The following is a 14,442-nucleotide window of genomic DNA, read 5'->3' on the forward strand; positions in this document are numbered from 1 at the left end:
TGGAGACCCCTTATTTTAGGCCCCTGGCACTTCAACAATTAAGCACCTTCAAGGAGCCAGATGTAGGTACCAATTTACTTTGAAGATGGAACTGAGGTCCTTTGGTTACCCAGATATGACAGGAAAGATTCACAGCTTAGGTAGAAGCTATCACCTCATGTTCTGCACAAAATCAAGAAGTCCCAAAGAATTGCACACATTCAGGTTTAGTATTATGAAGGAGACAGTCATACAAAGATGAATACAATGATGAGCTGAATTGATTGGACAGAAGTGTTTACAGAGAAAACTGGAAAGGATAACAGATGTACACTTAAGTTTGCTGGACAGGTAGAAATGACACAGTTCCACAATCAACAAATAAGACCACTCAGGTCAGAAAACTGTCTGTGACAGAAACTGAATGCAACCGTAAGAAGATAAAATTAAAAAATGCAACTATATATTACAAACAACAGTAAAAGTAATAGCTGCTGATAACTACTATACATCAGAAAATAAGAACTACAGATAACAGACAAGAAAAATCAAACAGGCCTACCAGCTTCATGACCAAGGAACTTAAAGATGAGATTTACTTAAGTACTAAGGAAGCTTAACAGTGATATTCATCCATTACAAGATAAAAACTGTTGAAATAATACTACAGAAATATGAAACATACTTCTGTAGATAAAAAAGCCAGGCAATCATAAGATGAAAAGATGATTTTTTTTTTCATTCCAGCAGCAACTCGGAAGGTCTTAAAACAATAGCTACTACAATCAGACATTGTAAAACAAGCAAGACCAGATAACTTGCATCAAGACTTCTTAAAGAGCTGTCCAAGGAACTACCTAAATTATTAAAACTGGCTTTCAACAAATACCAAACACTGGAAAATATCTTAAGGATTTGAGGCAGAACATATTTGCTAATATACAATGCCTAAACAGGGCAACCCATGCTATCTCACATATACAGTCAGCCTTGTGTTTGTCCCAGAAAAAACATGCAAATGGCAGGAATGAGAATCAGCTCAGAGGAACTAAGGGAGTATAACCAACATCAGCTCAAGAAAAACAGATCCCACCGGTCCAAGATCTTAGTGAGTGAGACCGGTAGTCCTGTTGGTAACACAACTGTTTTAATATAATGTACTTGGGTAGCTGCAAGACATTTAAGCTGGTGCTACATAATGATTTCATTAGGAAACAGGAACAACAGGACACCAACATGGCCAGGCAGTAAACGAATCAAAACCTTGCGTTTTTTATGAGACTCAAAATACAATGGTAGACAGGAAACCGTTATTGAGAGACAAGCTTCTAACAAGGTCCCATAAGGCTCATTTTACTGTACTCTACTATCTAATATTTTTATCCATCACCTGGAAGGAAACTAAACCATTATTAACCAACTGCAGATGAAATAATGATATGGATGTGACAAATAATGAAGATGCATCAAGAATACAGTGACTTGAATCTTGAATTATCAAGATGTAAACGTCAGTAGAATCAATATGAAAATACAACTCTAGGACAGAGAAACTAGACCATACTTACAGAGTAGGGGACTCCATCCTGAGAGTCAGCACCTCTGAAAAGGACTTGGGGAGGGGGAAACCCTGGTGGATAATTACCCAAGTATGAATTTTTACTTCTCCTTGTAGAGCTCCTGGCAAAGTTACTGCCGAAATTAGCTGCATAAACTGTGTAATACTGAATTAGAGCAGAGTCTGCAACATGGATGTACTTGATAACGGCACAGCCACTGTTGAAATACTGTGTCCAATACTGTTGTCCACAATCTCAGCAGTATATGAATAAAGCAGAGGAGTTTCAGAGGGAAACCATGAGAATAACTGAAAAGGCTAGGAAGTATCTCAAGGAGCACAGCATATCAAACTTAAAAGAGCTGTGGCTTGATCACAGTCTATGGATCTGAAACACGCTCAAAGGCAGGTAAAGCAGCCCATGCTGAGCTCCTGGCTGCCTCATTGCAGGGTCTTCCAGCAGCCATGCCAGCTTGCTCTCAGACAGATCAGTTCCTGTCTGCAAAACTTCCTTCTCCTGTGGGTGCCTACACAATGCCCACAAATTTGATAACAGGTCTTCAAAATAGCAAGTGAAGGTTTAAACCAGATTCAAATGCTAGAACTCAAAGCTAAACAACTTAACACACAAAGATGCTTGTTTCTAGTAAATTTAATTAATCACTGGAATAATTTACCAAGTGTGGTGTGAACTCCCTTTCAAAAAGGAATTAATTCAGCAAAACTCAATGGCCTGGAAAATGCAGGTAGGGAGACCAGAAGACCACCATGATGGCTTCCAGCTTTTTTAATCTGTAAGCGTCCATTCTACCATAACTCAAAGCCTCCTAGAGCAACATCAGTCTCATCCTTTCTAAAGTACAGTATGATATCAGTTAGTCATTAGCTATGAGTGTGAACAGACTCGGAACATTATACCCTGAGAAGAACACCTCATCCCTGCGGAGATAAGTATCTCCTTCAGTTGTAAGTCAACATTCATGTTCAATCAGAAACCTGCTTGCAGGTCTGTCTGTCATTACATTAAGGCACTTTATACTCTGTAACATTGTAATATTGCCTTAGATTAAACAAAAACCAAGCCCTTCGGTTTCATGTCCTGCATCAAATAGCTTGGGATCAAATCTCATCCCAGCAGGACATAGGCAGTACCATGTAGATAAAATATAAACCACGCGGTTTTCTTTCGTTTTTTAAAAACAAACAAACAAAAACCCAACGACCTGTGGTGGATGTTGAGTCCTCTCAGGCTTTGAAAAGTATATAGTAGTAGTACAAACATGATACAAAACAGCATTCAGGACATTTCTAATCAGCAAAGCAGATTTACCTGACTCCGATTTCATCTGAATAAAAGGCTGGGATTCTCAAAGGCTGCAGAGGAACCACTCCTTTAGGTGCTGCTTAAAACCCTGGCCATAATGACTGTTCTGCTTGCCTAAACAATCAGTGCACAGACTCCAGTTTCAACACCACAAGGAAAAATCTGGAGTGGCTTTACTGACTCAAATTAAATTGCTCCAACTTTTCATTCATGCAAAAAATGTACCTCAAAAGTTAACTCGTGATTTTGTGAGCCACTCTGAGACATATCAAGTCAGAGAGGCTTTGTGTAAAACCACACGCACCTTCATGCTGTAAGCGCAGCTCCTGTTCCCAAACTACTTGGCTTTCCAGCTTGTAAACTCAGCATATGTCATGCAGCAAATTGACTTTCAGAAGTTGTTCTCCCGGCTCCAGCTCTATTCAGAACTGACTTTCAAGATTTTATTGATAACATAAAAACACCTTGTTGGCTTAGCCCTGACCTTTCTTTACCGTCCACTGCACAGGGATTTGCCACATTCTTATTAACAGCCTTTAGATTATTCCCTGCTCGGGGCACTGAGGTCTGATTTTGCATGTGTTTATAAGAAGCCTCTGGATGTGGAGTGATGAGCTTCTAGACAAAAACTCGCTGTAGGGAGGATGATAGGGATATATTATGGCATGTTTATTTGCCAAGACCTTTGCCGTCAGATGGCCATTTATTTTAGAACAGGGGGAGGTGTGGAATACCTAAGAAGTACAGGACATGAACTCATGCCTCCTTCTCTGCATTCTGCAATTCTTGCCATATTGCCGCCATATGCTGTTCCCAGATGACATCTGCCATCAAATGCTTCTATCAATAAGCTACTAAGGTGCTTATTTTTAAAAGTGATTTTTTTTTCTTTTTTTCTTTTTTTTTCTTTTTTTTTTCTCAAAGCCTTATGCAGAAGAACATCTCTAGTGGCAACTCAATAAAAGGGAAAGCACCACATTACAGTAATACATCCCAATATATCTTGAAGATGTGGCCATTCCCTGAAACAAAGAAACGGCACTTAATACCTTATCCAAAGACTTTTGCAGTTAATGGAAAGACTTCCAGTGTTTTCAGCAGGCTTTGGACCAGGGCCCTTAATCTGGGGAACATACTCTCAAAGGGCAGAAAAATGGAAAGGTTTGACTGTATCACATGTATAGCTGGCCTTGTGGCAAGTGTGCATGAGGCAGATTCCCTTCCAGACTCTACCTCAACAAATACAATTCCAGCCAGAGAAAATTAAGTCTCCCAATAAAGTGGGTAAATAATAGGACTCCAACTTGGAAGGAGGTAAGTTCCTTCAGACACATGATATTGTTGTAACTCAGTCTCTGGCCACCTTTATAAAGATCTCTTTTTCTAGATCCTTTTGGGGCTCTTTTCTTCCCTGATTAGCAAGGGGAATGTCAAATTTCCAAATACATGGCTCCTAGCATTGGGGAGAAATGCAAGCTGGGATGGGGGAATCCAGATTCAAGAGGGAGAGAAAGCTCAGACCCCCAGCAATCTGTTCTGAGTCCATCCTAACTGGGACAAAGCTGCTCACTTAGCTCCCTCGCTTTCCAAACTGTATATCCTGGCAGAGAGCCTCTCAGTTCCTATCACACCACCAGATCAGAACAGCAGATTTATTTTCAAGAAAGCTGGATCTTGTTCCTCACTCACAAACCTAAAGATGTGTGTATGTCTGCTGCAATAGCCTGCCATTATATGCTAGGTAAACATGCAACAAGCACAACAAATGAAACAGACATCTTTCAGCGTACCTCAATGTTGAAATGTGGCTACTTCACTTCCAAAGTGTGCATCAGGAAAAATTTGAGTATAGAGCAGTGATTGGCACAAGACATATACAGCCCTTGCTCTGCCAGGGAGGCCCAGAGCCAACTACAACAGCCAAGAAAACTGGGCTGGATCTCTCAGAGATTGGGCGAGAATGAGAACACCAAGGATATGCATGGATCCAACACATCTCCAGGCAGTTTAAAATGTCCTATCATGTTGGAGAATACAATATATCACTTATCCTTCCCCGAGGGCAAACAGCCCCTATATCCCCCGTAGGCATTTGGATGAAGAAATAAACTGCCAGTACTGCGCGTGTCAGTGGACCTGACCCCTGGTATCCATAAATTTTGCTTACTAGGTATTCATTAAGAGCTGTTTTGGTATTATCCAGTCAACTGGATCGATTCCTGCATCAAACCCTCCAAGCATGAAGGCCAGGAACTGCAATGCAAAGGGCAGAGCTGCCCCGCCATCGTAACATTCATGGGGGAGCAGAGATGTCTCTCAGCTTTGCTAACCTGGGCCACCCCTGCGACCAAGCAGAGGTGGGACAAGGAGCAGCAGCCTGCCACAGGCTCTGGTGAATGCTAGACCCCAACCACACTGTGCCTGCCAGCCACTTCTGCCATTATTTCAACCCACTGCTGCATCTGAAGAGGATAAATTTGCTGCATCGTTTTTACATGTCACTTGGAAGATGAAAAGTTCTGCAGGTGTTGTTCTTCCTAGCGTACATCTTGGCAGTCCTAGAGAAGATCTTTATGACTGTTTGCCCAAAGCCCCAAAAAAGTCATTTTATACATATTGGACAACACCCACTCAAATAAGCAAGGACTACTCTCTGTTCAATTTGGGGTATTGGAGATCATCTGTAAACACAACCGTGGGCCTAGGATTAATAAGTATTATTGCGCAGAAGCCTTCATCAAGTATAGGATTGCTAGATACTCTCTGACCACTTCAAAAGAGTCAGTGCTGCTAAGATCTATTAGTTTTTCAGCCTCCTGAGTACAAAGTCTACCCACAGGGTTGGGTTTTTTCATGGGTTGGGTTTTTTTTTTCCACCCCAAGGAATGAAAACCAACATGTTCTGATTCCTATCTTTCAATCATCACTATGGTAAAGATAAGTTACCATCACTATTTCAGCTGAGCTCGCTGCTGAATTGCAAATGCTATATGTAAACAAAAACAAGTAAGAGAAGGAACTTCAACAGGCTTAGCTTGCCTTTTAAAATTCAAGGCAGGGGTTTAAAAGAGATGAAGCCAGGGAAAACACTGGATACTAACACCAGCCAAACAGGGAAAAATAACGAAGTTGTAAGCCTGAAAAACTGAAATGGAAAGAATGACAGATTTACTGCTGCATTTGATGCACATAACCACTGATAGACTCTCCCCAGAAAGTGTTGAAATTACCATCACTGAAACGAATCCAGAAGCTAAAAATTAAATTATCTTTCCCAGAACATTCCAATTTGGGCTTTGGCAACAACAGATGTTTTAATGCTCTTAAATATATGCACGCACGTGTGTGCACGCATGCACACATATACTTAAGTACAGTATCCTCTTTCACGCAAGACCTCCCTCTTAGTTTTCACAAAGTCAGACTGAACTTACGGTCATTCTGCAAAGTCTTTTCTTCAGAGTCTCTACTCAAACACACAACTATCAGATTAAGCAACCCATAAGGAGTCTTATAGCAGCTCCAACTTATGAATGAATGGTTATTTGTGAACTCGCCTGTCAAGACAGATGCAGTATTTGTCAGTGCAGTGTGGGTTAGATATGGTGGGAAGGAGGCAAACAAGCAAAGTGAAAGGTCAGTATCACAACATTTCCCTTTTTCCCCCCCTCAGTTTGCCTAAAACGATGCCACAGCTTTTGCTGAAGTGTAATAGAGTAGTCTACTTTCATGCAACCTACCATGCTTATTTGAAAAGCAATATTCACACAAGAGAAGTAGAAGAAAAATGGGTGCAGAGGGAGAGAAGAACAGGAACATTTTGGTGCAACCAGCTACAACAGAGGGACAAATCCAAGATTGACAGAAAACAACACATCTTTAGAAATTTGGTGATACTTGAATCAAGACCACCCTACGGAAGTTGAAAGACAATGCATTGTTTTTCTTGTATTAAAATGTAGTATTACGAGGACTAATTCATGTTGGAATGAACATCTAGTCCAACCTCCTGCTCAAAGCAGGGTCAGCTGTGAGGTCAACTTATCATTTATAGTTTATACAGTTATTTATAATAACCTGAAGTCAGCATCACACTGTGCTAGGTCTTACGTAACAACAAAAAGAGGCTCCTGCCCTAAGGGGGGTTCAGTGGGAAAAAGCTCAGCTCTACAATGAAGATCCTGAATTCATCAATGAGCATCACACATGAAATTAAAAGGAACCCTTGCTCATTGTCCAAATTAAAACCTGAACGAGGGAAAGATGTTCTAAAGATCCTCTCCACACTCTCAGCCATAAGTCTGCTGCAGGGATGCCTGTGAGGTCTAGCATCCCCTGGAAACCAAACACAGATGCCAGAGAACCCAAACAGCAACACAAGATGTATTTCAGTGGAGCCTGTCTTTCCACAGTGAACGAGCAATCTCTCTGCACTGCTGCCTAAACTCATCCCACCTGACCGCCTCCGCCAGGAGCTTTCCAAGCAGCATGCATGAACTGCCATGCAGTTCCCTTTGGAAAACCTGGCTGGTTTAGAGAACGCTATGTTACCCAAAGAGGCAACTTCTCTACTCTAGACCAACTTGCAGAGCACCAAAAACATGTAAAAACCTGCTCACCAGACAGGTCTAACGAAGCCAGGTCTAGCACTTCATTTCTCCAGGGCCGATCCTGTGCCATTCGAGCTAAGAGAACCACAGTGCTAAACACACTCATGAGTCATTCATAAATTCAAAAACAACTGGTCACACTGGGAGGAGATAAAACACAACCCTTCACACTAAGTTTTTCTTCAACTCCTCATCCTCTTGTCACAGACAAATCTTTGAGTTTCTCCTCTACACCTTGCAGCTGTATGTCTTCTACAGTTGGGTGTCCAGCTGCAGTCAGTTAACAGCAGCAAGGACAGTGAGGACAAGCACGGGGGAGCTGTTTTAAGAAGAAAGGTAGCTGCTTCAGACAGACTACTACAGGAAGCCAACCGACAGCAATACTGGAGCTAGGCACCTACTAGTCCACATCACAGATTGAAAGGGAAACAAGCAACAGCCTGTGGTTGAAGGCAGGATGCAAACTTTCCCTAAAAAAAAGACCAAAACAAATTTTATAGTCTAAACACATCAGCAGAAACATCCCTAACATAGTATTATATTAAATAATACCTGAGGACCGTATCATCCTCAAGCTAAAAACTGCCTGCTTGAAAACGTGCAGCATGTGGTTTCACAACAGGAACAGAAACATTTGTGTGTCTTCACTCATGACTCGTTTTGTCACCATACCCTGGGGTTCCTCTCTTTAGCTATAATACAGGAGCAGTCTAGCACAGGCACTGCAAGGGCAAAAGAAGCCAGCTGCCCAACAGGGTCAGCCTTCTTCGGGATCACAGGAGTACTGAAGAGCCTCTTCTTTCCTCTCTAAAAAATCCTATAAAGCATTTCCTTCTCACTGGGCTCCGATGCCCAAATGACAGATTTCAACACAGCGAGAGGGATTTGAACTGTCTGGCTTTGTTCATCCCTGCAAATGCACCATAAACCGGGCCTCAATTCAGAAAGCTAATTAGGCATATACAGAGCCTTAATGTTAATGAGTCTATTCATGTGTGTGAAGCTCCGCGCATGTTTCAGACCCGTGCTGAAGAAGCTCACCGAGGACGACAGCCACGAGTTCTCATTCATCTTTTTGCTCAGCTCTGGTGCAGACAGGAATCTCAAACTGACAGCAAAACGCTGGAAATAGTAACTTCAGAGTAACACAGCCATCCTGATAACCACTACTGTTCTCACGCAGTGCACCAAGGATGAACAAGGCTAAAACTGGCAGCTAATGAAGAAGATGCTCTGCTTTCTTCACACAATCACCTACTCACACCCAGTCCTGCAATTAAGTGGAGCCAGCAAGAGTGGCATGAGCTCTGGGCACTCCCTGCACATCTCCAGCCATGAGCAGAAGACAAGGGCACATTTCCAGATAGGTCTCTGGGACTGTAAAACATTGACGCTGCCAGCGGGCTGGGGAGCGGCAGGAGCAGTAATGCACATCTAACCTTTTAACTCACCAAATCAGAGTGAAAGTTCCTCTTTAAAACAGTCACCAGAGATAAACTCAAGGTGGGTTACGGAAAGGACTCGGGAATATAGCCCTACATTTCTGTCTTGCTGGTCTTCTGACCTTGCAGCGTTAAAGAGGTGGGTCATGGGTGTTTTGCTTTTCTGTAGGCTTTATCCTCCGGAATAAACACAGCGACCACGTACCATGCCAGACTGGCTTGTGGACCTCCCCCTCTCCCAGCTTGGCGCCCTGCTTACAGCAAGTCGCTGGTGAATCAGAAGGCAGGCAGGAAACACACGTGGTGCACCCCACCATCTGCTCCATCTGAGTGGGAGTGGAAGAAGAGAGCTCTCTTTGATTTCAGCTGCCCTTGGTTAGTGCACCAGAGCATGTTATTTTATTATCCCTCTTAGTACGTAGAGGACTACTGTCCAGAAAATTACCCTGCCCCTTTTTAAAGCCATTTGCAATTTCCTGTTTTTTTTCATTACCACCTAGGAAGACTACAGTAAGTGCCATTCATGAACAAGGAGCAAGGCTCTGTTCCTCCCACGTCTCTCCTCGGGGAAGCCTTCACATTGCTTCAGGTCCCCTCTGCAAACCAGAGAGTAAGCCTGGCAAATGCCTCCTACAAGAGGTGCTCCAGAGCATATCCACAGGGCCAGCATAGCTAGAATGTTTTAAAGTAAGGTATTCCTTCTGAGACTGTTTCCATATCATTAACAAGATAGGAAATCCTGAAAGTTTAAGTTCTGTGTTCTGCTAAATGCAAATACATGCGAGCTGCGCAGCCATAGCTGTTAACATCATGGTAATGATGCAGTCAGCGCCAGTAGACGTGGAGCACGGCCGCTCCTGCACGAGTAATTCTGGTACCCTGAAGACAAGGAGCCCATATACGTATAATTGCTGGTAAATCGAGTCCTTGTTGATAAAGTAGAAGCATGTCATTGTGCCCAGCCAGTTTATAATGTTGTCTTTCATGAGGTGAACATTCAGCAGAACGACGGTCTATGTAAAGCAATATTCATGGTACAGAGCTCCTGAGAAGACTAATCCTACTGCCCAGCGCAGGCTGGAACCCATGGAGGCTCCTTCATACTAAAATAGTTTAAAAGCAGGCCCATACCCAGAAGAACTGTGATCTCTTAGGCTACTGAGTACTTACAGACCTATCTCCAAGAATGCAGAAAACTTAAAAATTTACCTGTGTTAGCCTTAAGCCATCAGTACCGACCAGCTCACTGACTGTGAGAAAAATTGCCATGAATGAAGATGACAGAATTGGGCCCCACGCCCCGCATACACGTGTTGCCTGTTTTTCTAGAGTATCCCAGTTATGCATTAGTATTACAATTTGCAATGCTTAACTGTGCTGGCATTAGATTGCTGTTTATTATCAGTGCAATGGCGATTTTCACCCAGACTCAAATAAATAACTAGCTTAAGTATCAGGCCCCAGATAATCAATGAAGAACTGGTAAGTAATAAAACTGTAATGTGATCCAGCTTTCACAGAAATCGGTATTGAGCATCTACTCAGGTAACTTCGCCTAGGCACAGAATTCGCAAGAACTCTCTCTGATGTTGTGCTCAGCTTCCGTATCCCACCTCCCTCTTTAAACCGCTCCGTAAACCAACTCTATTTCTGACTGCCAACTGGACTTAGGAGAGATTCAAACTTTCGGTATCTAATCCATGCTGTCACGAGCACAACGCAGGCAGGCATGCTTGACAGACAAAAGCTCTTTGGTTTTTTCAAACCTCTTTGTAGTTTTTTTTTTTCTGCCGCTACTTTTCACATCTGTTGGTTTTGGGTCCGGCAGTCCCTGACTCGCTGAATTTCCACATACATTCTGACCTGATGTGTCTTTAACCTCAACTGGACTGTCAAGCCAGATGCCAGATGCCCCCTTACTTCCTCAGTGCAAACTATCAGTAAACCTTAGCATAACTTTACTTTGAGCCTTAAACTAACAGCATGTGAAAAGATTAATATGAATAAATTCAAAACTAATCAGATCCCTTCTTTAAATGTTGACACAGTATTATTTATATCCCATAAATACCTTCTTGACTAAAATTCATCCCAGGAGATTGGCATCTTGCCAGTTCTATTCATATTTACTGTATTTATACAGTACAGTTGGCCAAGGATAATATTTAAGACAAAATATGCCTTAGGGTATATACAGTATCTCTTATAGTTTTCCTTTTAAATCTCCTCATTGCTAAAAATATTTAGTCTGAACTTTACAAAATGCCCCACAAAGACCTATCAGCGATCTGTAGTGATATATTGCTGACTATGAGTATAATTAGAGCATATTTGTAATATTTGGGTCGTAGTCAGTTACTGAACGCTAACAACTTGTGGTAAAAACTGAACCACTGATCTTTCCCATGCCTTCCTTCCAGCAGCTTTTGACCTCCAGTGCATTCACACTGATCCCCTTCTCCCTCCTGCCTCCCTCCGATGCAGCAGAAACGCTAGAGTTAAAAAAATTCACTCCGAGACGTCTAGGAGAAAGCGCCCGCGGCCGCCAGAGCTGTGCTTTCAATTTCTTCCTTTAAAATATGGTGGAGCGATTTCTTCCTTTCTGTCTTTTTTGGAAAGGTTCGCTCCATCCAGCATAACTAGAGAGCAGTGGAAAAACAGTTAACCTACTTACTCTGATGTTAGCGACAGCCCTTGCACAGTAGTACTGGATCTGCTGCTAACTGGCCCTCCGATCCCAAACGTCTGATGCACTCTGTTGGTAGATACCTGCAATCTCCTTTGCTCTTCCAAAACCTCTATCGATACTTCAGTACAAATCTGGCCTCTGACAACATTTTAAAAATAGACTGTCCTTTGTCAACACCATCCAAGTCATGCACCACGGATATTTTAATTTTCTGGAAAGTATGCGGCTGCATTCTGGACTATCGGTTCTTTGTAGTTTGCTCATGTGAGGAAAAAGGACAGATGTGCTCAGAACGGATGCGTTTTACAATTCTCAGAGACTCTCTGTTACAGGGTCAACTCCACAAGCCAAGGCACTGCTATCGGTCTTCCTAACCTTTGCCCGTAGGTGCTCATCCCTCTGCTCAGGGCATGATCTGATAGGTCTCAAAACGAAGCGCTGACTTCCACCAAAACCACCAGCAAAATACTGCAGTATACCAACGTGGAAAACAGGCATGATTTCTGTGTTCTCGCTGTGGCTATGAATTATACTGAACCTCTCTACTCGTACCCACTTGGCTCCAAATATACTTCTTTTTTTAAAAAAAAAAAGTATTTCTTCCCCTAGGGTAACAAGGGTGGAGTGTATTTATCATGACTATTATGGATGGTGCCATAATTACAATAATCAAGCGGCTCTGACTGCCAGGATGTCCTGTACCTGATGCTGTCATTTAAGAATAAAGGAAGAACGGGAGGCAGCTGCACCGAGCGTGGGGTTCAGATACCTTGGCTGGCATCCTGGGACTATCACATGCAAGACGGAGCAAGCCCCAAAGCTACAACTTGCTAAACTAAAAATAAGTAAGGGGAAAATGCAATTAGAAACTCTAGGATAAAGTTACCAAGATGGCTGCATTATCTATTTAAGCAAGAGGTATGTGCTTTTCAAAAACAGACAGCAAGCATATAGGGCATCAAGTGGCGGGGGAGGGAAGAGAGAGAAAAGCAAGCTAAATGAAAAGAGTAGGGACTAGGTTTTGGATATGCGAACGGTGAAGTTATTTTCTGCTTCTGGTATTTCACTTTCCTCGGTATGATGATGATCTAGATTCTTTTAAGGGAGTGCGGTGCTTTTTCTTTTTTTTTTTTCTATACACTTAAACTTCACTACCAAAACAAAACGGCATGTCGTTATGATTATTAATCATTCTAAGTGGATTTGGTCAGCACAGAGCATTTGTATCCCTTTTTGTGTGTGTGTGTGTGTGTAAAACGTGGCATGGATCACCAGAAGGTCGTTAAAAACAGCAAAAGGCAGACGGGCTGAGACAGGTTCCAAGAACCGAGGCTACCCAGAAGGGAAAACTTTTTCTGTACCTGAAATGAAAGCGTCCATGAACTGAAACAGGAGGCTAAAGTGGGAAGAAGAGGAAGGATGTCTATGTCTCTGTCCTCTCTGAGCACCAATCTGAATAGCAGTCTGCGGGACAATGTTCTGGAGGGGTGCAGACAGAAAAGGAGCTGGTGACTTTTTTTTTTTTTTTAAAGACCTCCTTTTCTTTTCAGTTATGGAGAGATGGAAACCTGCCCGATCCAGACACTCCAAGGGAAACAACAGCAGTGGAAAGATATTGGCTCTTTTTGGAGGCTGCACACGGGGCTGTGGGGGAGCTAAACCCAGTGCCGGGGAGGGAGTGGGATCCTGGGCGGGGGGAGCTTTGCTCAGGTACATGGTGGTGGAAAGCAGAGGCACCTTTAGGGACTCCTGAGCGACTTCAAAGGGGATCGGAAACCTCACGAGTCTTGGGGGACAGCTGACACCCCCCCGACCCACCCACCCAGGCATACGTATACCCCGCCACCTAAACGAAACCCTAGAAGCCACCACCTAAGAGATGCCGAGGGTAAGAGCAAACCGAGCAAAGGCGGCAGATGATGATGCATGGGGCTGGTATTTGAAGGTGCTGGGCACTGCCAAGCCTCGGGGGCGAAATTACACACACATGCACAAACACAGAGGACTTACTTTCGGGGTAAAAAGGCTGCATGTCTATTTTGTAAACTTCTTTGGCATAATACTCCTCGTCGCTCCTCTCCCTTTCGCAAGTGGCGGCTCTGTGGTTGGCTTTCTCTTGCAGCAGGTCCCTGGTGCTGTTGTAGATGGAGATGACCTCCGGGGGCACCTCCTCGGGCTCGGGGTACTCGTCCGGGGGGCTGGTGAGCTTCAGTTTGCTCAAGATCTGCCCCCGGATCGCCTCGATCCTCTTGCGCATAAACTGATCCATGTCGAGGGTGCTGCAGGTAGACAGGCTGAAAGCCACGGTGGCCAGATCCACGGTGAGAAACACGCTCAGGAGATAGCAGTGCATTTTAAGTGTTTAAATACAGCGCCCCCCAAAAAAAGAGTGACTTTAACAACGAACAACAACAACGACGAAAAAAAAAATTAAAAAATAAAAGGGGATGTGTGCAAACAAAGGGAAGATCTGCAGACAAAATGCAGTTAAAAACCGGACTGCAAGGACGACTTGCAATCGAAAAACGCACGGAGGCGTCAGTGAAAAAAATACCAATAATAATTAAAAAAAAAAAAAAAAAAAGCAGCAAGTTGCTACAACTAGATAAAATTCGGGGGTGGAGTGAGCCGGGCAGCAAAAAAAAAAGGGAGGAAAAGACCCCCAAAGAGATAAACAAACCTGCGAATCAAGTGAGTGGAAGAGAGACTGTTCTCAGCGCGCTGGCGGAGCAGGCTGGAAAACAAAAAACCGAGGCAAAGAAAAAAAAAAAAGGAGGGGGAGAAAAAGCAGTGATGGGTATTAAAGGGCGCTGCCGCAGCCGGCGGGGGAGAGGGGGCCG

At 43.3% G+C, this 14,442-nt stretch overlaps 1 protein-coding gene across 1 annotated transcript in view; it reads right to left on the reverse strand.

Annotated features, from left to right (window-relative positions):
* The window catches only part of TGFB2 (transforming growth factor, beta 2), a 68,960-nt gene extending 54,556 nt beyond the window's left edge, over positions 1-14,404 (reverse strand). The window contains exon 1 of the mRNA XM_009323084.1: positions 13,613-14,404. Coding sequence (XP_009321359.1) covers positions 13,613-13,955 — 343 coding nt within the window. The 5' untranslated portion in view covers positions 13,956-14,404. The remainder of the gene's footprint in view (positions 1-13,612) is intronic.
* Positions 14,405-14,442: the final 38 nt, after the last annotated feature.

This window comes from Pygoscelis adeliae, unplaced genomic scaffold, assembly GCF_000699105.1.
Source record: "Pygoscelis adeliae isolate BGI_AS28 unplaced genomic scaffold, ASM69910v1 Scaffold80, whole genome shotgun sequence".
Classification (NCBI taxonomy): Eukaryota; Metazoa; Chordata; class Aves; order Sphenisciformes; family Spheniscidae; genus Pygoscelis; species Pygoscelis adeliae.